Source organism: Macrobrachium nipponense, chromosome 22 (assembly GCF_015104395.2).
Source record: "Macrobrachium nipponense isolate FS-2020 chromosome 22, ASM1510439v2, whole genome shotgun sequence".
Taxonomy (NCBI): Eukaryota; Metazoa; Arthropoda; class Malacostraca; order Decapoda; family Palaemonidae; genus Macrobrachium; species Macrobrachium nipponense.
This window is the reverse complement of record NC_087213.1, coordinates 68,667,453-68,693,591: the sequence shown is the minus strand read 5'-3', so window position 1 is coordinate 68,693,591 and position 26,139 is coordinate 68,667,453. Positions and strand designations below refer to the sequence as shown.

The 26,139-nt window shown below is 37.6% G+C and overlaps 1 protein-coding gene across 4 annotated transcripts; it reads right to left on the bottom strand.

Moving 5' to 3' along the window:
• Positions 1-1,138: 1,138 nt before the first annotated feature.
• LOC135198781 (trypsin-1-like) lies at positions 1,139-22,581 on the bottom strand. Of its 4 annotated transcripts, none has more exons than XM_064226714.1 (7): positions 22,543-22,581; positions 13,972-14,135; positions 13,136-13,265; positions 7,990-8,156; positions 3,477-3,607; positions 3,194-3,301; positions 1,139-1,795 (listed from the first exon to the last, which is right to left on the bottom strand). In XM_064226714.1, exons 1-7 carry the CDS (start codon positions 22,557-22,559, stop codon positions 1,580-1,582), a joined length of 933 nt encoding a protein of 310 aa, XP_064082784.1. In that variant the 5' UTR covers positions 22,560-22,581; the 3' UTR covers positions 1,139-1,579. The 4 variants fall into 4 exon arrangements, with proteins under 4 accessions (XP_064082784.1, XP_064082785.1, XP_064082787.1 ...); XM_064226715.1 differs by lacking the exon at positions 22,543-22,581 and adding an exon at positions 21,504-21,718; XM_064226717.1 differs by lacking the exon at positions 22,543-22,581 and adding an exon at positions 20,007-20,107.
• Positions 22,582-26,139: the final 3,558 nt, after the last annotated feature.

Sequence of the window (26,139 nt, the reverse complement as noted above, 5' to 3'; positions counted from 1 at the left end):
TCGTCCTGCGTGTATGCTGTAAAGAGGGAAGTGGACTGGGGCGAGTTGGGCAGCTGTTTTTTTTAGCTTGTGATCCTGCCACATAGAGAAGAAATATATGCAATAGAAAAAAGAAGTGCAGTTATTAATAAAAAAAAAGATAACTAATTACGAAAAGAAAATAACACAACAAATAAGAAGAGACAAAAATAAAGAGCTCTGGGAAAATATTGGTAAGATAAGAAATAGGCAAAAAACAAGAAAAGAAGTTATACATTTATATAATGAACAAGGAAGCAAACTAAAAGAGGCTGAAATCAATGATGAATTAGTGGATGAATGGAACACCATATACACAGTAACCACGAAAATAAAATCAGGGAAATTTGGAACGAAGATAAGAAGGTAGAATATGAGAATGAAATGGCAGAAGTAAATGACGGCATAAGAACCGGAGATTATATATATATTCCCGAAAGTACCAAGAGAACACATGGACTTATTTATGGAATACAAAAAGAAGATAACACCAATGAAGGAACCTCTGATAACCGAGGATGATTTCAGGAAAATTTGGCAATAATGGCAAGCAATGGGGCATTTTCAACCATTGCTGCGTTTAAGACCGGAAGGGGGAGTTGAAGTAAGTAGCTGGACTGCAAGATGGAAGATAAGAAGTGTACACATGTTAAGTAAATGGCTGAAAAAAAAATTGGTGCCGTTAAAGGCCGAAGCAAACAAATTTTAGCAACGCCTACAGATTAGATGAACTAGCAAGATCAATATCATATAATCCGAGTTTTTAGTCCAGAGATCCACATCGGGTATCTTAATCGCCTCAACGCCTTACCGCACTAAATGTACAGGTTTTCTCATATTTCAGTCTAATGAGCCAGTGTTGAGTTGTAATTGCAGGTATTCTGCTCTTCTCTTACGCGATCTATTAGTCTCTCTCTCTCTCTCTCTCTCTCTCTCTCTCTCTCTCTCTCACTCTGCCGTTATCTCGAGCATTTAGTCACCTCTGGGTCGGGACATATCCTCAGGAACAGCTTTCCAGCCTTGATTGAGAATAACCGCAAACTCAGGTTTCACCCTTTGCTTATCCAATAAGCAAGACAGTTAATTATTTATTTTTAGAAGGTAAATAAAACATGATCCGTACGATGGTATGTCATGTGGTCAGTTAGTAAAAGCACAAATCAAATAGCGTATAATTTTTAGCCCTATCAACAATTTTTAACATTTAGATTTTCATTCGTTTGCTTGTGAGATAATAGTTTTTATGGTTATGAAAAGTGTAGAGCAATTGATTCACGAGGACTAGTGATTTATGCAAAAAATTCAAGTACATGATCACTGCCTATCAAATGAAACTAAGCTGGTAAAAATTTAGACAATTTTCAGAAACTGTGATGTCGCATAAGTTTGACACAGTACAATGCATTAGGAGTTAATCTGGATCTCTAAGTCTACAAACATGAAAAAAATTACAATAAAAACTAATTTCTGAAATGGAGAGGCTACAATTTATAAATTTCTTACTCCAGCTGTCAACTTCGAAGCAAAATTCATAACTAACTAAACGACCACGAGTTACTTTTCACTCGAAAAATCTGAGGCTTTTAACGCCTTCTTCCCCGTCTTCTTCTTGAATGACGCTTTTGATCCACTCCTTGTAATGGGCAACTTCTGTATAAACGCCAGGAATACCAGGGGTAGCACAGCCGATGCCCCACGACACCACACCAGATAACCTGCAGGAACTGACGTCCGAAGTAGTCGTGTTGCAACACACCAGAGGTCCGCCAGAGTCACCCTGCAAGGGGAGATCCTGTTTGAGCTTCAAGGAGGTAAGGATAGTTTTCTTCATTATTGTTAATAATGGAAATTCCTCGAGAGAGAGAGAGAGAGAGAGAGAGAGAGAGAGAGAGAGAGAGAGAGAGAGAGAGAGAGAGAGAGAGAGAGAGAGAGAGGTCCAAATAACTTCAACTGTAGAGAGAGAGAGAGAGAGGTCCAAATAACTTCAACTGTAGAGAGAGAGAGAGAGAGAGGTCCAAATAACTTCAACTGTAGAGAGAGAGAGAGAGGTCCAAATAACTTCAACTGTAGAGAGAGAGAGAGAGGTCCAAATAACTTCAACTGTAGAGAGAGAGAGGAGAGAGAGAGAGAGAGAGAGAGAGAGAGAGAGAGAGGTCCAAATAACTTCAACTGTATGGTGAGAGAGAGAGAAAGAGAGAATAGAGAGAGATAGAGAGAGGTCCAAATAACTTCAACTGTATGGAGAGAGAGAGAGAGAGAGAGAGAGAGAGAGAGAGAGAGAGAGAGAGAGAGAGAGGTAGGTCCAAATAAGTTCAACTGTATGGTGAGAGAGAGAGAGAGAGAGAGAGAGAGAGAGAGAGAGAGAGAGAGAGAGAGAGAGAGAGAGAGGTCCACCCCAAATAACCTCAACTGTATGGTGAGAGAGAGAGAAAGAGAGAATAGAGAGAGATAGAGAGAGGCCAACTAAACTTCAACTATACTTCCAAATAACTTGTATGGAGAGAGAGAGAGAGAGAGAGAGAGTAGAGAGAGGTAGCGCCAAAATAACTTCAACTGTATGAGAGGAGAGGAGAGAGAGAGAGAGATGAGACCGAAAGAGACATTTGAGCGATTCGAAGGATTGAGAGAGAGAGAGAGAGAGGTCCACATAACTTCAAACTGTATGGTGAGAGAGAGAGAAAGAGAGGAATGAAGAGAGATCGAGAAGAGGTTGGTCCAAATAACTTCAAACTGTATGGTGAGAGAGAGAGAGATGAGAGAGAGAGAGAGATGAGAGAGATGAGAGAGAGAGAGAGAGGAGAGCGAGAGAGGGAGGTCCAAATAACTTCAACTGTTTGGTTAGGCTATTTGAAGATTATTGCCTGCGCGGACGTTATAAAACTGTCCATTGATACTGGAGAGTAAATCGCGTAAACTACGAGTATTTGGTTGAATTATTAGAGGTTTGAGCAATCTGAAAGATAGGCAAAATATATGAATAAAGTGACATAAGATACTGAAGCTTTTGAAGCAGTCCGAAGTGATTGTTTTACCATTTAGTTCCTTCGAGGTCTGGAGCCACAGCTATATGGCATCGATCGACAAGCACTAACAACTACACTCTTTCACGCCGTATAAACCAACACGATTTACTCTATACTTAACGTATTTGCTTGTAACGTCTTCGGTATCTCACCTGGCAAGCGTCTCGTTCGCCTCCTCCAGCGCAAAGGTTCGTGGGAAACACGGTAAATATCCCATTGGAAAACGCTTGGGAACAGTCCGCGTCAGATTTCACCTCGACCTGGCCATTCGTTAAAAAAAGATCGGAATTAATTTAGACCCAGTCAGTGTTCTTCCTTTGGATGTCTAGTTAGCTATGCAGACAGAAAAATGTATAACACCAATGCGTATCTACATATCAAACAGACCGTTACAGACGTATTTATACAAGACTTTCTGTTCCTTTGGTGACCTACATCAGCTGCCATTAACACATGGGGCAGCTTTCCTCCCGACTGCAGCTTCCCCCATCCCGATATGGCGCACCTCTGTCCTACTGAAGCTTCGGTCCTTGATTCCATGGCAATTGGAATGGCTTGTTGGTTTGCTGTAGGATGGAGGAATGACAGTTATCATTATTATATTATTATTATTTGGGGGAAAACTCTCTATCACGAGAGTTTATACAATATTCTAAGGGATCCACAGTAATGAAAATGTTAAAAGTTCGTATATGATTTATAAACACTTCATAAAAGCTTTAGAACCTAGAGTCTAAAAGATTTTGGACCGAAGATGAACCCAGAGAAGGGTTCGAAAGCTTTTTATAAGGTGTCTATAAATTATACAAGACCTTTTAATTTTTATTATTGTGGACCCCTTAAAATATTATTATTATTATTATTATTATTATTATTATTATTATTATTATTATTTATAGTGTGCAACGTAAACAAATTCCCAGAAGCAATACGACTAAGATCCCGATGAACAAAAATGCCAAAAGGAAACAAAAGAGAGAGAGAGAGAGAGAGAGAGAGAGAGAGAGAGAGAGAGAGAGAGAGAGAGAGAGAGAGAGAGAGAGAGAGAAATGAAGCTAGGTCATTTATAATCACGGCAGTTCTCCATTAACAGCAGGGGCTCGAAGGGTAATGAACGAATAGGAAAGAATTTGTTAAAATTCCTGTCAGAGATTGGAATGGCTATCCTTTTAATCAGTGTGTCCAAGTTTCGTTTTTTCAAGTGGAACCCTGTGTTCAGACACTTGAATTGTTTTCATCTGTCAGAGATTGGAATGGCATCTTTTAATCAGTGTGTCCAAGTTTCGTTTTTTCAAGTGGAACCCTGTGTTCAGACACTTGAATTGTTTTCATCTGTTATGACGTAGGGGATGGTGACTATGCAGAATGTTCTAGATCGTTTTTAATGTCCACATTACGTCTAATCTCCGTCGAAAATAAAGGTTTTACGGTTACCTAAAAATATCGCGTTTATCTAGATTCACTGAAAATATTACGTTATCTAAAGAATGGCGCATGAGCGGTAAGTGATTAGCAATGAACATCGGGGAAAGTTGGAGAGATTTTGGTTTCCAAATAAAAATGTCTCACACACACACTATAATTCAAATTATGTAGAATTGATAGATTTTAGGCCAAAGACCTAGCGCTGGGACCTATGAGGTCATTCAGCGCTATAATAGAAACTGGGAGTAAAGATTATTTGAAAGGTGTAGCAGAAGGAAACCTCGTAGTTGCAATATGAACCATTTGTTAGGAGAGGGTGGCAAGTAACATGGAAGAAAGAGTGTGAGAACAGAGGTACAGTAAAATGAATGGGAGGGGCTGCAGCTAAGGACGGGGACGATGCGAAGAACCTCAAGTCCATCTACAGTGCACTGCATGTGGTACAAGGACGGCACTATCCCCACTACGGGGACAGTAATTTAAAGTACTTTAGCCTTATCGTGCACAAGTATTAACTCTTATTTAGTTATCAGTCATGTGCTCTTTATGAACAGCAGTTATCGCTTATCATCTGATAACTAAACTGAATGAACTTTTCTAGGGATAAAACAAAAGAGAACACATCATTTATGACAATTGTTGGATAAGTAATGTGTCACCATTGACGACTGAGATACTCATGTATAATACAAGTTAACACCAGCAAATTTATTTCATTAGCATTGATTTTCCCTCTAGCCTCTTCAACTCCGTGCACTGTAGGCATTACCTAATGTTCTTTGCAGCGTGCCTTCGGTCCTTAACTGCAACCCCTTGCGTTCCTTTTACTGTACCTCCTATCATATTTTCTACCTTCCATCTTCCTTTCCACCCTCTCCTAACAATTGATTCATAGTGCAACTGCGAGGTTTTCCTCCTGTTACACCTTTCAAACTTTTACTGTCAATTTCCGTTTCAGCGCTGGATGACCTCATTGTTCCCAGTGCTTGGCCTTCGGCCTAAATTCTATACTCAACCTAGCCTCTAAAATGTGGCAATGATATTTGTCATTTTTAAAAATTTCCTCTCGCGTATATTTTTTCATATTAACCTTCACTGCACATAATATCATACAGTGATTACCTATGTACTAAGTCTGTTCCATGTGTTGCGCTTATATAAGAAAAGTGTCAGTCCCTACCGGAAACCACATACTTATCAGGGACATGGAAAGAAGAACGTCTTAATTTTGATTCCCTTAGGAGACTTCTTTTGATCGTTATAGTTATCTGAATTCTGAAGTTTAAAAAATGGCGAATAATGTGAAACTTTGCTCATTTGTCTGTAAGTTGGTTTAAAGTAGTGGTTCTTTAACTGGGGGGCACGTCCCCTTAGGGGAACGTCAGTAATTTCCAGGGGAGGCGCGAGCCCTAGGGAAAAATTTAAAATTATCCAATTATATTCGTTATTCTCTTAACGAGATTGAAGAACTAATATTCAGAATTTTATAGAAAACATGCAAAAGTTTCGCCTTATAACGTCAGTTTCCTACAATAATCTACTACTCTGGTTAGACTCGTTGGGCTTACTGTTTTCTAGTTGTTTACCTCTCTACCTGTCCTTCGAAAGCCCTCATCTCTCTCTCTCTCTCTCTCTCTCTCTCTCTCTCTCTCTCTCTCTCTCTCTCTCTCTCTCTCTCCTCTTTAAATCTGGGAGAGAATTTTACTCATAGATGCCAGGGGGCCTGGTAATAAAAAAAAGTTGACAGTGTACAGTCAGAACGGCCTGAGTTGTTGCTCTCGCTCCACGGTTTAAAGAAATCTATCCGCTCCAATATGCCTGAAACACAATAAATATTCAATATACTGATCTTAGGTCTATGAATTATCTGTGTGAAAAATATAATAACAGGACTCTTCTGATCTTAAGTGCCAGATTCTAAATGTTTAAAAAAATTTTATTGTTGAATATTTGGTCCATTGCTGACAATCAATTCCAGAGGAAAGACATACAGATCGGAGAAGTTTTACTCATTTAACTTCAGCCCCTTCCACACGAGGGGCAAATGCACGGCGGGCAGACACTGTTACCAATTTTGTGAGTGGGGCGATCACGAGTATGGTCCAAGTCATAGGTTTGCCAGCCTGTGACTACTGCCTCCCTTGGACTGTTTGATCTGGTAACACTGTTGAAAAGCGACAGCATTACGGGCAAATTAGAGTGCCCGCCGTATCTTTGCCCCTCGTGTGGAAGGGGCTTAGCCTAAATCTTACTGCCCGGTTGACAGGTTTCGCTATACGCATCTCGTGGATTTACTCTGAACTCTTAATAACTCTGCTTATTTCCTGCTTTTTCACATATGAACTTTTGCTAACATCTCATTCATAAATTTGGTATTCTAACTACAGGTAATATGAATTTCCCGATATGAGATCGATTGATTGATTGTGTCTATTAAACCTGGCGTGACAACATCTAGGTAATTGACACCGAAATAAATTAAATAGAAAAATTAAATTCTAAATAAATTTCATATAAAAATATCTATAAATATATGTGTATAAAAATTTTGTTCATATATATAAGTTCTTACATAGACAATCTATGTAGCTAGGATAAAATTACCTACTCTGTCACGACCCCAAGACAGGAACCTATGTCTCAGATTCCCAAATCTGGGACATTCAATCAGCAAATGTTTCACAGTCAAGGGCGCAGTACAGTTCTCGCAAAACGGAGGATTTTCACGAGACATCAAGAACCCATGAGTGAGTCTAGTATGTCCAATCCTCAATCTGCACAAGATCGTTTCTTGTCTCCTTGGCATATACGGACATGACCAAGGAGACACTGATGACGTAATACTGCGCATTTTTTTTTATTTCACCTGAATGAATGAATCCTATTGTACCACCCGCTTTTTTTTTTACCTGGAGAATTTGATCAAGAAATAAACATGCTATGAATTTATGGATTTTTGTCTTGTGTGATATAAATGCGCTGGATTTAGCTAAAGAACTGATCATCATGAATACTTCATACTTTTATCTGATGTGTCTTTGTTTATGGGAAGCTGCGCAGTATTATCATAGGAATTATGCAATTAAGTTTCTTGACCATCGCAGTAAGTATATCTGTTACGTGATTACAAAATTGTTTAACCCGAGGAGTGTGCTACATATTTTCATAAAATTTCATTCTATTAAAACATACTATTCTTACGTTCATTTTCGTTAGATTAGCTCGTACACTTGACTAGAATAGAATAAAGCACACAATTTAGGCCAAAAGCCAAGTGCTGGTACCTATGGGGTCATTCAGCGCTGAAAGGAAAATTGAGAGCAAAGCGTTACAAAGGTATAACAGGAGGAAAACCTCAAAGCAGTTGCACTATGAAACAACCGTAAGAAGCGGGTGGAGAGTAAGATGGAAGAAGAATCTGAATGGAGGTTCAGTAAAAAAGAGTGGATGTGGTTGCAGCTAGGGGCCGAGGGGACGCTGCAAAGAACGTCACGTCATGCCTACAGTGCACCGCGGGGCTTACCTCTTGAAACCGTGTTCACAGGATGATCTAAGTCAAGTTTAAGAAGAGCCATGTCGTGTTGCAAGGAGAGGACGTTGTAATCTGCCACGAGGACTTTGGACACTCTGTACTCGGTGTTGGGTTCTTTCAGGTCCCAAGCACCTGTCACCACAACGACGTCTTTGTAGCTGAAAGAGACGAAGCAAGGAATTCTATACTTATTTATTTGTGGAAATGGACCTGGCGGTTTCATTCACGAAATCAGGGTACAGAAACTTTGATAGTCTAGTATAACGATGTCCGAGAAGGAATAAAAGACATCAATTGTTCCAAAATACCTGAGGTAAGCGACCCTAAAGAGAATTTGCAGGTATACTTCATTTGCTATTACCTATAATAAAAACAATTGCCTTAAAACATGGGTAGATTATTTATCAGCATAATTATATTCTGTTAACCTCGACCTGCCCTTTTGCTTGACGCGGTTGTGGTGCGCTGAGTCGAGAAAAGTGGCCTTCCTTGAACGATTTCACCGGGACTAAAAGAGAGAAAGGGGCTATTGTTTTTGACACAGGTGTAGCATACAGGAGGTAAGTTTTCCTTTTATTTTATAATTCAGGCTGTCAACGGATTCAAGCAACCGCTATAAAATATATATATATATATATATATATATTTATATATATATATATATAGCATCGAACTACAAATATTCTTTAATATCTAATTCGCTCTACCTCGGAATTAATATATTTTCAAATATGTTAACCGAACGAGAATTTTTTAGTCGATAAGAAATTTGTCGGCTCACGGGCACGAACCATCGAACCAACAAATTCAAGACGTACAGTGAAGCCTTAGACCACACCGCCACCGCAAGAATATATATATATATATATAATATATATCTAATATATATATATATATATATATATATATATATATATATATATATATATATATATATATATGTGTGTGTGTGTACATATATATAGATAGATAGACAGACAGATAGATAGATGGATAGATGTAAAATCCGCAGGGCCAAATCTGAGGCGCAGAATGGGCGCTCCCAGAGAAGTAAACAAAAGATGCACCTCCCTCCATCCCGTTCATGACCACTGGTGTTTTAACGGCACTTAAGCATCTTTAACAATTAATGATTCGTCCAACCACCTGTGCCTATGACTGTGTTTATATATCCTTACGTCGCTACGACAGCGTCACCTGCCGCATGACAAATCTTTATATCCTTCTCAGGGATTTTACTACAATGTTATGGTAATTCGGAGAATTACACTGATCTTTTTTTCCGTGAGAGAACAGGAGCGTTAAGTTCATATGGAAGTTGAGTGAATTTCAGAGACGTCTCACGTGAGAACTTCAGTTTTCAATATACGATGAATAATAGGCTGGTGTTTGCTACGAATATAAACTCACGGTATCCAGTGTTCTACAAACAGATGTATCAATACACATTCACATTGCAAGTGACATAAACATACAAATAAATCGGCTGAGTGACTCAGAAGGAGGAGAAAGTGATTAACTTTAATAACCTTGTATGATTGAACTTACAGCCACGCCTAAGTGATAATCTTCACCTTTGACACGCAATACTGTTTTGCTTGATGCTAAGAGATTATGAGGTTTTGTTTTTTTGTTATGTTTTACACTGGCAGATTATCCGCACATTGAGACACACTAAACGATGCAAACAAACAAAATTTCAATGCGTGCGTGCATCGTGTATTGCTAGAACAATGACTGTTTTTGTATTACACATTGCACTTGAAGGGAAGTTTACTGTGAATGTGCTTGTTTAGGAATCGCAAAGTGAATAGGGGAAATACTATGCAGACTAATGCATCTCACTGCAAAGAATCAAATACCTTCATCAAGGACTGAAAGAGGCATTCCTCTAAGATCGGAGGGGACATGACGTCAAACGCGCTTTCCTTAGAAGACCCGAAATAGGAGTGAAGTCTTTTCTTTTCAGTGACGTTAAAACTTATCAAACAACACCGTTTGCCTCTCATAATTTCCTGCTGCAGACGCGTGATTTCCTGTTCGTCATTCAAGACCAACCTACGTAGCAGTATGACTAGCGTAATTGCTCTCGATCGTGATGAAGCAATAGCATATGCTCAATCTACTTCTTTTAGACGAGTGGCCTTTGACGCATTGAGTACTTTGCGTTACATTTTTCCATGGAGGATTCACAGGTTCTTATCCCTTTCCTGTGTTTAAAATGTGCAATTTTGTGTAAGTAAAAAAGTCACTTTTATACAAAATAGCAACTTTATCTACAGAGCCATCAAGAACAAGAGCAAATTTTTACACTGTTGTTACATGTGTATATATTTTGTTAGCAGGATCTCAGGTCACTCTAAAGTCTTGTAACTTACACGCCCAAAATCATAAATACAAATGATAACAGGTACAATCAGAACCCTGGAAGTATGAACGCAACCGCCAGCAATAACTAGAGATTTGAAGTTAAGGTGGTCGGGTACGCAGGTGCCAACGATCACCTTATAAACAAAGCCACTGGAGTGATTTGTTTTATTGCAGAAATCACTTTTGTATTTATACACTTCAATCATGTTTCCATTTAGTCGGTTTGCTATGTAATCAACAGCGTAATGCAGAAAGGAGGCTACTGCAAGATGATGAAAATACTGTTTTCATACCCATTTGGGTTGCAGTACTACCCGTAACGACGGCGATCGTGCAAAACGTACGTTTTCTGGTAAATTTTAACATGTCATCAGCTCGCCAAACTTTGCACCAAACATCCACTGATGTTGGCAAAATGCACGTCGTCCCTCTTCACGTTTGTTTGATTTAATCTGGACGAACATGCCGAACTTAATTTGACACCAATACGGGAAAAAACAGCGACTACTTGATACTTGGTGCAAAATTTGGCAGCAGTGTTCAAATCAGCCAGCAAAGGTGCTCCTGTGACAAGGCCACGATGAGGTGCAGGATGCTCATGCACTCAGGGTTAAACTTGAGGAGATAGACACAAGATCAGGCGCAGTGCCAAAAATCTATCAAGTCTTGTTTGTTTCTATGCTAGAAAGCTTGTTTGTGTCTATGCTAGAACTGAGAGCTGGTGAGTGAGGATACGAGTATATTTGACAAAATGGTGTAGAGTGAAACTACAGAACATTTTGGAAAGTCGAACCAACAAAGGTTGTCAGAGCCCAATCCAAGACTGCTAGTCTACAATTATTGAACTACCCTCTTCAATAAAGGCAGAGACGTACTAAGTACAGTTTCTGTCCATTTCTACGTGCATGTTTGTGAGATTTAGCTAAGTATATCTATAACGGTCAAAATTCTTTAGATAAATGTTAGTGAACATGTTCACTGGGCGGATACCTCTTCATAATTAAGTTTTTGTTGTTATCAAAGAAGATTTCAATAACTGTCGCCATAGAAATCATATAGGTCTCTTGTTTATTTCCAACCTTAACAGGTGATACCAGTCGACTAGAAACGCAGATTTTGTACCAATATAATAATAATAATAATAATAATAATAATAATAATAATAATAATAATAAATAATAATAATAATAATCAATAATAATAATAATAAGAAAATAATAATAATAATAATAATAATAATAATAATAATAATATCACATTCGTTGGTACGTGTTCACCTATTTACTACCGAGTGCCCTCAGCAAAGGTATGTGATCATGTGATCTGGTGAGTGTCCTTGCGTTACGTATATTACTTGTTGATGATTGGTAATGAACTAAATGAAACATGCTGGTCTTTTTTCTTTTGGTAATTGATGACACCAGAGAAATATACCATTTAGTGATTGAAACTATCTTATCGCAACGAGTTTTAAAAAAGATAAAAATAGATACCGAAATCGGAAGTGGCGATAAGCAAATCATTTATAATAAGATAAGCACTTCTGTGACGTACTTCCTGCAATACTGGTTTACTGTTACCAGTAATAGTACGGCCAATAATTAAGTTACATACTTTTATCAGAACTGTGTCTCATCATTTGCATTGGATGTGACAGTTTTTAGTTGCAAGTGATTTTCAGTTAATGTATTATCACTCTGTCCTTAGTATTTGATCTCACGGGACTTTGAAATAATTAAAAACTAAATTCTCTCTCACTCAATATTCGAAAATAATTCATATGACGACACTTCTCTTACCAAATCGGATGTTAATTATCTGACACTGATACAAGATTGTTTTGCAAGTTTCCTGTAACTCTTACAGCCTTAGCCTAAAGACGAAGGTGATCAAAATATATTTAAATCTATTCATTTAGATGAATCAACTGACGAAAATAATATTATCTTATGATATTTTTGATTGAAGCATAAATATAACAGAAAATCGGAGCCTATACTGACGTAAGACCAGCTTATATCAGAGAAAAGAATGACAAGGACTTCCTACTTTTTCGAGTCTTGACCAACTGGCATCTTTTATTAGAAACTGGCTGAAACAAACCTAACTTAAAATTATCTTCCTTTGAAAATGTCAAGGAATTAAAAGGATATAGTATATGATGAAAAGGAGTTTCTTACACTTCGCTGTTGTTTTGAACTGCAGAACATGTACTGTATTTTTAGAATGTAGACTGGAATTTATCCGTTGCATTTCTTTACTTTTAGGAATTTAATTTGTTCTGCTTTCTGAAATCTAGGGAAACAGTAATCACCATTCCCACCTTCGTTAGTTTCGCACATAGGTGTGTGTGTGTGCGTGTATCTATTTTGGGAAATATGCACAATCATGCACTAAAGATTAGCCTCTGGTGGTCTAAGTGCGAAAATAAATTTACGAAAATAATGATAAAATCTAGATGCTTTATTTTTTGCTGATCTTTCTAGTACGCAAAAAAGTCTAAACATCACAAGAACGATCGATGTTTCAGCGCTTTCAAAATCGTTCATGTCAGCGTTTACAGTCAAGCATGAACATTTTGACTCATACCTTACATCGTCTAAGGGACGATTCTGAATGTAAACATTTCCTGAAACTAAATTTGTGATGTGTTGTGATATCATTATCGACACTAAAGGGAAAATGAAAAAGAGGGCCTTCGGTGTTAAATGTCTCTGCATCTTCTTAGGTCTCCCTTAGAAAACATCAACGTCGTAAAGTCACTTACTCGATGTCCTTGGTGCAATGAGCAGCCGTCATGACCCACGAGTCTCCTACAAGGGTACCTCCGCAGAAGTGCATCCCGCGGGTGTCGCTGCCGTACTTCAGTTGGATGGATACCTGCCACGGGAACTCTCCTGTTGAACACGACTAAGAGATTACTAGGTCTAAGGCTATATCAAGAGTGCAATATTTGATCTAAGAATGCCGTTTCGAAGAAGAATGCTTTCTAGTTGGTGAGAGCGGTACAATTTGATTTAAATTGCATTGTTAACGGTTTTCTAGCAAAAGATTTCAGCTAAGCCAAAAGGACTAACTTAAAAGGTACATAAACAACCTAAAACTTTTCACTCTTGGTGAGCGTGATTAAAATATTAACGTATAAAAACAAAGTTCCACATGATCATCATATCTTTGAAAAAACAAGGAAAGAGTTAGAATGAAACACTAGTATTAGGCGTAACATAAATTTGAATCAACACATGAAAAACCGCTTAATTCTTGAACGACGTCAAAGCATCAGTTCAGCAACCCATTCTAGTTTTCTTAACCATCTGGTCAGGTGAGTTCCTCATAAAAACACCTCTCTGCTCGGCTCGAAGTCATGTGATTGTATAGACCAAAGCAGAGAAATCTGCCTTTATGATTATCTACCGACAAAAAATCAGAATAACAATCCAATGAAGCTCCAGTGACCATCATCTTAAGGAGCATGGGCACAAAAATTAATGATAGATATTTGCTATCAACCTGTCAGATCTGACGTTTTCGGTAAATGGTCACAAAGAGTAAATAACGAAACGGATAATTCAGGATAAATAACGAAAAGTCGACGCTTCTCACCCCTGTTGACGGGCTCTCCTCCAACGATGCGATCGGGCCTCACCAGGTCACGATTGGGTCGAATGAGGTCACGCGTCCTGTGCTCGTATCTGCTTGCAGAGACTTGGCCTAGGTCCACCACCGCATTTAGGCAGAGTGAAATGATAACCCACTTCATCATCGCTCTGTGAAAGAGACAATGCTGGGGTCATAGGCTTCTTCTGTAAGGTTGAAATACTTGTGGCTTGAGGAAAAAGAAGAAGATGAAAAAGAAGAAAAAAGGTGAAGTGCTCTGGCATTTCAGACTCATTTTCAATGATGTTCTAGAGCACAGACGTGTTTTAGTGTAGAGATAAAGACGTTGAATATAATTAAACTCCTGTGGGTACTATTGCTAACGCTATATCTGTATATATTTATCACAAACACACACACACACATATATATATACATATATATACATATATTATATATATATACATATATATAAACATATATAACATATAGAGATACATAATAGAAATATATATATCTATATATATATATATATAAAATATATAGATATATATATATATATATATATATATTATTATAATATTATATATATATAATAATAGAGAGAGAGAGAGAGAGAGAGAGAGAGAGAGAGAGAGAGAGAGAGAGAGAGATACAGAAATACGTCTTAGCTATAGAACATCATTAAAGTTGAGTGTGAAATGCGTGTATGTATGATATATATATATTATATATATATATATATATATATATATATATATATATATATCTTATATATATATATAATGTGTGTTTGTGTTTATTTTTCTATAAAATCCAGAAAAATAATAATTGAAGAAAACAGATCGTATAGCACCGAACCATCTGAAATATGATTAACAATTTTGAGAAACTACTGCATCTATCACATACTTTAGTTAAACAAATTACTTGCTTGTATAAAAATATAAACGCCGAGAAAATTATTTATAAGTGAAAAATAACTTCCTTTAGAATTTAGTTCTTAAAGGAAGCGATATATCTACCTGACAACAAGGTCTATGAACCTGGCCTCACAATACGTCATCGAAGGTGGAAGATCGAAGCAGGAAGACTCTTTCTACTGAATTCTCTCAAGAAGAAGAGTAAACTAAGAGTTCCGTCTGCTACCGAAGCACTGAACGGTTCAGTCAGGATTAACAGAATTTACAATGTACCCTGTTAATCTTGCGTTCGATGGAGTTTTAATGGATCGCTATTAAATCACAACAGCTGAAAGTTTACACGAATTCAGAACATTTCATATGCTCACTGAATATCCATATTAAATATACTGTCTACAAATTCTTAAAAATCTCTTAATGGTTACTAAATTAATATGCAAATGTAATTTCAGCACACACGTGTATATATTCATTTTAATTAACTGGTTAACCGGTTATCGATTCCAAATATCTATAATATAATGATAATACAACATGTTAAGGTCCAGTTTAAGGAGGAGTAATGGTGGGTGGCTCAGCTTATTTGCTCTTATATATTGTATATTATCCATTAACAATAACGTCTTAAGGTACTTAGTGGACGGACAGCAAGGGTGGGAAAATTTTTGTTAGCTTAATAACAATAACTAGCTGACAAACGTTGCTGGGGAATAACTCGGAATTCAAAGAAGCTTCCCAGCACAACCTTGTGCTGACTCCCTTGTATCCAGAAATTACTGTACTGACCTGCCCGGGGTAACTCTGAGTGGCAATCAATAAATTCTCTCTCTCTCTCTCCGACCTTCTCTGTTTTCTTACCCTCTCTTTTTCTCCCTAAAACCCCCTCTACTCTCCCTCTGTCCCTCTCTCTCTCTCTCTCTCTCTCTCTGTCACACCGTGCCCAACCCCGACTCCTTTGGTGCCATTGATGTCCTCCCCTCCCCCCCCCCCCCCCCGGTATTCGATAGTAAGTCATATTTAGTACAAATACCGAAAATCGAAAGTCATATTATTTGCTACGTGTACCGAAAATTAGGTACGATAAATTCGTAACGTTATCAAGTCTACGGGCGGAACCAGCCCCGTTTCGGGGAAGGCGTCCCGCCCCCTCTGGCGCCTTTTGTTGCTTGAAACCCCATTATAATAAACCATCTTGGGAGTCCCCACTATAAGCCTGCCAAGTTTCATGCCCATTGGACCAGCCGTTTGGCCGTGATTGAATGACAGACGGACGGACAGACATAGCGCCCATTGTTAGTAGATAATAATAATAATAATAATAATAATAATAATAATAATAATAATAATAATAATAATAATAATAATAATAATAAAGAAGACTTGAAATCTTTTATATTTTTATGAAGTACGTATTTTTAAGGTCTCTTAGTCATACCTATTTTCTCCGACCTTTGCTGGTTACAAATGCGCGATTGAAGTAGAATTTTCTATTGTTTATTGAGGACAAGGAAAGGGAGTCAGTGATAATGGAAAAAGAAATGATACACGAGTCACATAAATTCTTTGTAACTGCTTTTAGACTATGTTGACTTTTCTGCCAGCACGGGCTCTTGCTCTCAAGAACAGCCTTTAGGAGCGTAGAGCGAAGGAGCGGTTTGAATTTGATGAGTTTTAAACTGGAACAGAAATATGAAAATTATCTTAATTTCTTTCAGGTTATACTCTCCAGTACCCTGGCATTTCGTTGATTATTGATCTTCCCGAATGACGTAAAACCTGACGGCTAGTATTCATAGATGACTACTAATCACCATGTTATCAGCATGACGATATAACCTACGTTCTCTGCTTATGCTTACACTAAGATTACGTTTGATTTTTTTCAGCCATGTAAACGATATTCATGGTCGATTACGGTCTCTTAGAAGTCATTTTCTTGCTTCTTCACCGTCTTCTATTTTAAATGACTGTCCTTTGTAATTATGCAAGTCTTAAAATGGCAGTAATGTTTTTATTTCAAATCTACCGGGGCGCTACGGTATTTCCTTGTGAATGGAATCCAATACCCTACTAGAAAACAATAAACGCTTTGATACATATATTCATTCTTCTTGCGTCCTACGATCATGTAAATAATATAAATGAATGCTACTTTTATCTTAATAACTGAATAATATAAATGAATGCTAATTTTATCTTAATAACTGACGTTTCTCATTAAAAACTTGTCTACCATTTTAAACTTTTGATCTGAACCTGATGCAACGTTTTGAAAGTCTTGAATATATTCGTAAATAAGAGAGGAGAGAAGAAATAGGGACGCAGAGACCAAATATACCAGAACGTTTTTGGACGGACAGACTAAAAAAGAACAGAGAGACCAACAAGAACAGCCAAACAAATAAACAAACAGACACTGTAAATGCATGGCCTTCGTCCAACATCGTTGGTGGATGCAATAACTAAAGAAGAACTAAAACGAACGACATCGTTTGTTTGTATGGCGTTTTTACGTTGCATGGAACCAGTGGTAATTCAGCAACGGGACCAACGGTTTTACGTGACTTCCGAACCACGCCGAGAGTGAACTTCTATTATCAGAAATACGCATCTCTGACTCCTCAATGGAATGTCCGAGAATTGAACTCGCGGTCACCGATGTGGCAGGCCCGAACACCATCGTGAACCAGCATCTGCAAGAACAACGTTTACCCTCTAACATCGTAAACATCGTAAACATCTTTAATGACTCTGAAAGTTATTTTTCTCATCCGCAACAGCTACGTTTTTATTTTTGTTCATATTGAAATGCAAAGTCCCTTATAAACGCACACTGCTTGAATACATGGCACATTTGACAACATTTAAGTCTCTTTCTGCTGTCGTAATTAGGATCTTATGGATATTATTTGTTTTTCTTATTTCAAGTGAGATGTTCATGTGAATAAATGAGGTTGCAATTAACTTTATTAATTTTCGTTCGAACTTTTCTGAAAGTCAATTAACAGGAGGAGAACCCAGGAAAAGGTTAGCAGGTCAAAACATGTGAAAATGTAAACAAGGTTGTGATCTGGATAAGTTGACGAAAAAGCAAGCGACTTATAAAAAAAAAACGATAAACGATGGAATAAGCTGATATAGAGATAGACTGAAGGAAAACCAAAATATAAAGATAAAATCAACAGTAGACAAACTACTTCCCTGTGACGGATGATTCAAATACCAAAATAAAAACAAGATAAAATACTTTCCCTCGGGAATGTGAAAGCGGGATAAGCTACTTCTTCATCTCAAGGACGTTTCTGTGCCTCTCGTCACTAAAGTGCTTTTATATCCCGACCCGGAAGAAAGCAAGTCCAAAGTCATGTGAGAGAAATATTAAGAAATGTTGCCAACAATGAGCCTCATTGTTAGTACTGCAAGTTGGACGTCATGGGCAAAGGGCCAAATTTGTGTGCGAGAGCAAGAAAAAATGCGTAAATCTCCAGAAAACTTAGATTATATTAAAATTAGAATGTGTAATTGAACATCCCTTTCTTATAATCACCAATGTGTTCTTTTCCCCTGACTTCTCCAAATGAATGAACCATGTATTTTTATTGGAATGAATAATGAGGTCCTTCATATACAATACGGAAGAAATAAGTGAATATCAAAGGTTCGCGGGAAAACGTTGAGAGAGAGAGAGAGAGAGAGAGGAGAGAGAGAGAGAGAGAGAGAGAGAGAGAGAGAGAATTTCAAACAGGCATTTTAATGAACTAAGGACACCAAACTGCGGCAAAGATAACACAGATGTTCGACAAAGTTTGCAAGACATAATATTGTGTTCACGGTACGAAGGAGTACGTACTAAGATAATTGCAAGGAAGATTCACATAACTAATATGCAAGAGTATTATGTGATCAAATGAAACTAGTTATGGTAAAACAAACAAGTCTATAGGCGAGAAGATGCAGGAACGTCACTCTATTTGCCACTTTTTAATTAGTTGAAAAGCACTGGTATGGTTGTCAAAATTCATAAAAAAATGTGAATGTTTTTATCTACGTTCACAGTAATCCTGCAAAAAAAAAAAAAAAAAAACATCAACATTAGAGTATGAAAGATGACCAATAAAAGATCATGGAATGATCTAAATTTGACGAACCCTATTTTCTCCGGTAAGTTGCACGACATTGATCGAGGAATTTTCTGCCAAAACTGTGCCATCCAGTTTTTCTAAAAAAATATGCTAAATTCCTCCACTAAACATTAAATTCTACAGTTCTTAGCCTATGGACGTATACCTCCACGAATAGCGCGTCACGCAATCAAAGCAACGTCACCCTTTCAAAAATTGTAGTCTTGTTCCCCGCAGGTGTGTGTACTCCACATTAAAACCCATTCGACCGCCTCGACTTTGACTGGTTAGCAGAGAAGCGTCATTATAGGTCTTTAAATCACCTCACAGGCGGGAAACCTACTGCCTATGGTATTATGGGTCAAATTAGGATGATCTCAAATCTATCCTCTCCAGTCATCGAAAGGTTGAGGTTAACTTAATTGTACGTTAGAACTGTAATATGTACCTTCGAAATAGCTCATCGTCGTGAATTACTTCTGCATGTTAAATGAAAAATGTTTTTCTCAATCTGAATCTCAAAAATAAATAATAAATAAAATATAAAAAAAATTCCCACGTCAGAGTTTTACTAATGCTAATAAACTACGTGATGACTAAGCCAAAGCTTGATTCATTATACACGCGCGCGCATATATATAATATTAATATATATATATATATATATATATATATATATATATATATATATATATATATATATATATATACACACAGCAAAACTAGTAAGGCTCCTCTTTCAGGGTCGCATATAGCGTTAATTCTTTTAGCAGCTTTAAATTTTGTTAGCAAGCATGAAAGTGGTGTCTTACGAACAAATTTTCTAGTGTCTCTTAGCATATTATCGCCAAACGTCTCCTTCTACCAAAATCGGATGTAAATTAGGGACCAAGGATGTAAACGATCGTGCGGTACTTAATTTAGCCATCTATGCTGGCCACTGATACTTATTCTCACACTAATCTGTTCAATTTGAAAAACTGTCTTGTGTACTAACCCTCGTAAGTCCGGGCCATACTTAAGAAATGAGAAAGATCCCTCATAAGCGATGAGGAAATGACTGTTCAAGAACCCCGACAACCTACGCACGACTACCACCCGAGCCATAATCACGCTAGTTTACTTACAGCTCCATTAGATTTGAAAAACTAGTATGCATATATGTTCGTTCCAGTGCTACCACGTAATGATTTGAGCGACCAGGAACATACATAACAAAATCTGTCGTCTGCATATATGACATTTTGGATCTTTCCTAGATGGTGACCCCTAGGTTTTTCGAGGGTCGTTATCTAGGACTAGTATTTCATGGGGGTCGTTATTTTTATAATGTTTACAGTCTTTTGTTTATGCTTTTACGGTCATCCCAACGGGCTTGTACTAAACACGCCGCGAAAGTGGATACATACCGGGTTAAAAAAAAATAAATATCCCAACGGGCTTGTACTAAACACGCCGCAAAAGTGGATACATACCGGGTTTAGAAAAAAAAATCCCCAACGGGCTTGTACTACACACACCCTTGGGGGTCACTGTCTAGAACGATCCGACATTTCTTCTCACTGTTCAGATAACATTCCATGAATCGATTATAACACACCAGTGAATATTTCAGAAAACATGCTCAGAAACTTACCAATTTTCTACAGACTTGGCACAATCCAGCTTAAAAATGACACTGACTAAGCGTAGTGCCACTACCACACTTACCAGTTAACAAACATACTTTTTTAAGTGTCATACCTTTAAGCGACCCCCACTTAGGAAATCACAAGGGTTAAATTCATTAGATTCTCGTTTTATTTTCGGAAATGTAAGGATTCGCGTGCGAGGTCAAATCTCATCGTTTGGGTCTTTTCTTCTAAATCGATGAGAGGGAAATGTTGCGGCGACCGCGGTTTCAAAATCAACAGCAAATTGGGCACGTTCGTTTCACTGATTTAAACATCGCTGTAATTACGTCACGGCAAATTATCGAACTCGTTACCTTAAGTGTTTCTAATTTTTTTCTCATCAACTATGCCTTGCGTTAGAAAAGGTAGCTAAACAAATCATACAGTCACCGAAAGTCTTTTAAAAACCAATTACGGCGACATAACTCTGAAATATCACACATCTCACTTTTTTGACTGTATAATGCCTGAAACTGAAACTTATTTTTTTCATGTAAATGAAATTTCCTTTCGAATGTATTTCGCGTGATAATCGAGTTGCATACCCATGTATTTCTCAAAATTCGCCCCTCTCTTCTCTGTGTTGATACGGCTTAATCTTTACCTATTAATTATTTCCTATTTATCTGGTAATCCCCTCACATTGCTGTTCACTTTTACACGTGGACAATTTTTTGTTTTTGTTTTTTGTGAAAACTTTCTTTGTAAGTTAGGCTAATAACTTCAGGCTAGTCCCGTACGAATGTTGAGCATTCCGAATTATGATAATTGTAACATCAACCCTTTTCTAATCTTACAGTAACTACTGTTACTTGTCTCACCTTTCTTGAAGACGACCAACGGCACGAGCAGCTTAGTGAAATAGCGGGTATCAAGCCACTGACGATCCGAAAGTTTAGGCAGAGAGTTGTAGCGATCCCTAATTTCACACCTCAACTTCTCTGGCGCACCTGACCAAAACCACTAAAACACTTGAGGCCACACTTTAGAGGCATCCCGTCACTAATATATGCATAGCGAATAGCGCATGTGTATGAATGAACGCACCGAAAAGTCTCTCAGACTGGCCATCGGCAAGTAAACAGAGCAAGATTTCGGTTGGTCTTTGGAAGATGGTTATTTTGTAATAAATATGAAATGGCAGGATTTCAGTATTGATTCTCGTAACTTATTTGCCTATCTTGTGCACTGGTTTTGTTCAGCAGTATTTGCTTTTTTATTTAGTCTCATTTTAGTTATATTATTATTAAGAGCTTATATTGCCAGTTATACATTTTCTTATGACGAATGTAAACCATATATACGATGATAACTGGATGATAACTTATTTCCTCGCAGCAGAAGATCAAAGCCTCATAACGCAAATGTTTTTTTTTTAATTTGTTTGTAATAAAAAGTTTCGAGTTAGAACACACTTAATAACCTTAAAGTTCGGGCATTATCCTTATCATTTTTTTTAGGAGTACCTTCGATCGCATAGACCGTATTTCATGCACGAAATCCACTTAGACGCAACCTCAGGTAAACTCACCCCTAAGCAAGGTTTCCTCATACCTGTAGACTTACGACTTAAATGATACATAACATAATTTGTCCACCACACAATAGGAATGGGCGTCCTAGCTTGGGTCCCCGTGTATAGTGCTAGCCGATCAATTCCTCACAATACCAAACACGGGGTTCCAAGGAGTTTCCTCTATGTTTAATAACACCTTGGAGTAGGTGACGCGTAGATAACAAGCCAAAGTAATACCGACAACTACATAGTTTATGAGTCATATTGTTCTCTGACCTGATACTTATCAACATCTAAAACAGATTTTCTTGAAAGAAGATGTACCTAAATTAAATCAATATTACCGTCTTATTCCCTCCATGCCTGGGAAGAGACCGAAAGTATCACAGGTGTTTCGGAACTGAAGAGACCCATCAGACATTTCAACATAGAGGCGCTTAATTAGCTTAATGCGAGAGTATATGAGGTCACTTAAACTGCCATATAGAAATATGGATCGATTTTTTCCATCAGTAGAGACATCTGTGTTCAATATAAAAATATACATAAGTATTCTAAATTAACAGATCCTCTTCAAGGTCTACATCAGCTGATCGAATGGAGGGGTGCTGGGTTACGGCGAGGCCAGAGGCACTTGCGTGAATATTCAAACAGATTCGGACTAATATCTACCACTGTGGTACTGTTTGTGCTCCGCGCCAGAAATGGATAAATATCAGAAGTCAGACTTTAAACAGTTCTAGGAGGGTACAAATGGATTTGCCCTATTCATTCTCTCTCTCTCTCTCTCTCTCTCTCTCTCGTCAATCATTAACATTTTCCTTTCTATATCGAACATTAATGAATAACAATACGTAACAATAGCAAAACTCCAAAATTGGGAATTCAGTTAGGATGCGCAAAGTTTCAAGTTGAAATCACGAACAGTTTCTCATATGTAGGTATATAACTGTTCGGCTTAGACAAAAAGGAGACAGTTTTTCAGTTCACTATATATATATATATATATATTATATATATATATATATATATATATATATATATATATATATATATTTGAGTCACCGATTGCATATCATCCACCCTGAAGTGAAGACGAAGTGTCCCGAAACATTTTGTGAATCTTACTCTAATCTTCTAGACTATGGGTCTATTTCAAGTTCGTCTACGTTGCTGGGCAATTACATCATTACATCATATTGAAGTAAGACTGACCAGACGACCGCTGCCTCCCGTCTTGCTCGTGGAGAGTTGACTCTTCTACTGAAGGAGAAGAATGAATTTTATTTTTGGTCCTTTTGCGATGACGTTGTGCTTTGAAGTCCCGTGTAGTCTCGACATACATGATTGATTGATTGATTATATCTGTTAAAAGCTGGAGGCACAACATCTCGGTCATTGACACCGAAATAAATTTAGATAGAAAGTAGAATTACATCTAAAATTAATATGATATAAAAAATCTAAAAATATATTTATATAAATATATTTGTTCAAATATATAAATTCTTACATAGATATTCTATTATATAATTTAAATTTTGTTAAGGAGGCCAGCCTCCCTCATAAAGATATATGACTGCTCTATATTATAATCCTTTCCAAGAATTGTAGATAGGATATAATTACCTCCTCTATCACATCCCCAAGACAGGAACCTATGTCTCAAATTCCCAAGTCTGGGACATTCAACCAGTAAATGTCTCACAGTCAGGGACATAGTACATTAATCGCAAAACGGAGGATTTTCACGAGACATCAAGAACCCCTGGGTGAGTCTTGTATGCCCAATCCTCAATCTGCACAACATCGTTTCCTGTCTCCTTGGCATATACGGATATGACCAAGGAGACACTGATGGCGTGATATTGCGCATTTTCTGGTTAGTTACAATATCCTCCCATTGGGAATGCCAACATTTTTTTATTCTCTGACCTACTAGGGGATATAAATCCCGATATGGTAGTAGGCATCTTGTGGGTTCTCGGGAGCTGATCGCAGACTTTGCCAGTTGGTCAGCTTTCTCATTCCCAACCACCCCAACATGGGAAGGCACCCAACAGAACTGTACTTCTTTCCCTCTTCTTTTCAGTAGAAGCAGCCATTCCAATATATCTAAAATCTGAGGGTTTAAATAATTAAAAGATCCCATCGACTAAAGAACACTTCTTGAGTCACAATATATAATAAAAAAATTTCATTCCGAATTAATACTTCCTTTAAAGCCTTTAAAATTGCATATAATTCTGCTGTAAAAATCGTTGCAACAGATGATAACCTGCCGCTTCTCTCTACATCAGGGAAGGCTACTCCAAAGCCGACGCCAGCATCTGACTTTGAGCCATCTGTGAAAACTGCAGTGGAGTTATCATGTTGCAAAGAGTGTTCTAAAAATATTGACCGCATGGCCTCACTGGACAATTCTGTCTTGGTAAAATTAAAATATCTGCAGAATTTTACCTCTGGAAAGTTCCAGGGAGAACTAACTGAATATTTTGCTGGTAAAATCTCGATCCTTGGCATATTTAATTCACGGACAATAAAATTTACTCTAAAAGCGAATGGATGAGGTTGCTTGGGGTGACTTTCATAAAACTGCCAGTGCCTTTCATTTCTCATACAAATGCTTGTTAAAGACTTAGGTAGCCTCTGGAATCTATACCAGCTCCGAACCAGCAGACGCTTGTAATGAAGATCCAGTGGCACCTCATCTGCATCTACAAGCATGCTCTCGGTGGGAGATGATTTAAATGCTCCTGTACACAACCGTATCCCTCCATAATTAATTGAGTTGAGCATTTTAAGGTTATTTGGCTTCGCATAAGTGTACACCTCACACCCAAACCTTAATTTTGAAAAGACCAAGGCTTTATATAATCTCAACATCTGAGTTCGGTCTGCACCCCACGAAGTGCGAGACACGACTTTCAGCAAATTCATTGCTTTCAAGCATTTTGCCTTAATATATTTCAGATGTGGAATCCAGGTCAGCTTGCTATCAAAAATAAAACCAAGACACCTTGTTTCACCAACACATGGAATTCTCTGCCTATGAATGAATAGATCTGGATCAGGGTGGATTCCCCTTATACGACAAAAGTGCATAGTTACGGTTTTACTGGCAGAAAATCTAAAACCATTAACCTCAGCCCACCTTACTATATTATCAATGCAGAGCTGAAGGCGGCGTTCAGCCACTGCCATCCTTGATGCTGCAAAGGAAATCAACAGGTTGTCAACAAAAAGGGTATATTTTATATCTGGGGGAATTATTTTAGAAACCCCATTGATTACCAAGGCGGACAAGGTTACACTTAAAACACTTCCTTGTGGTACTCCTTCTTCTTGATTGAACACATCTGACATTGTTGCTCCAACCTGAACCTGAAATAGCCTATTTTTTTAAAAACGCCTTAATAAAGAGAGGCAAATTGCCTCTCAGGTTACATTCATAAAGGACCCTCAAAATGCCATTCGCTGTTGAAAGAACTACCCAGGAACTACCCATCATTCTGTAATTCTCTGTCATTCTCAGTGCTATAGCACAACCAGTCCTTTGTAATTACGATAAATAACAATTATTTTACACAACGAGAACAACGATTGTCGTTTCAATGTGTAATTCATGAGGCAAGACACGGACAAAAAGGTAAAGGGTTCATTTTACCGCATATCGTCAAGGTCACCCTAAATGATTAAGTATTAAGGGGAAGACAATGTGTTCCGTGTAAGAACGCAAAGTTCATTTATCAAATAAATTTTATGGCTGCATCGCAAAACTATATTCTACGGCATTAACAATTATTACTAGTATATAATAGGTATGCCTTGATGTTTGACCTAAAAAGTGATGTACATGATAAATAATCAGTAGGTGAAATTAACTTTGGGTCATTAATATTAATTCCCATAACTTCTACGCTGAAGCCATACGTTAGCAA

Excerpts from the sequence above, each read along its gene's own strand:
- LOC135198781 (XM_064226713.1), bottom strand. The coding sequence starts at position 15,031 with ATGACGTATTGTGAGGCCAGGTTCATAGACCTTGTTGTCAG. Across the intron at positions 3,302-3,476 it reads ATGTGTTAATGGCAGCTGAT|GTCGAGGTGAAATCTGACGC; the intron begins GTAGGTCACCAA and ends ACGAATGGCCAG. Across the intron at positions 1,796-3,193 it reads GCGAACGAGACGCTTGCCAG|GGTGACTCTGGCGGACCTCT; the intron begins GTGAGATACCGA and ends CTCCCCTTGCAG.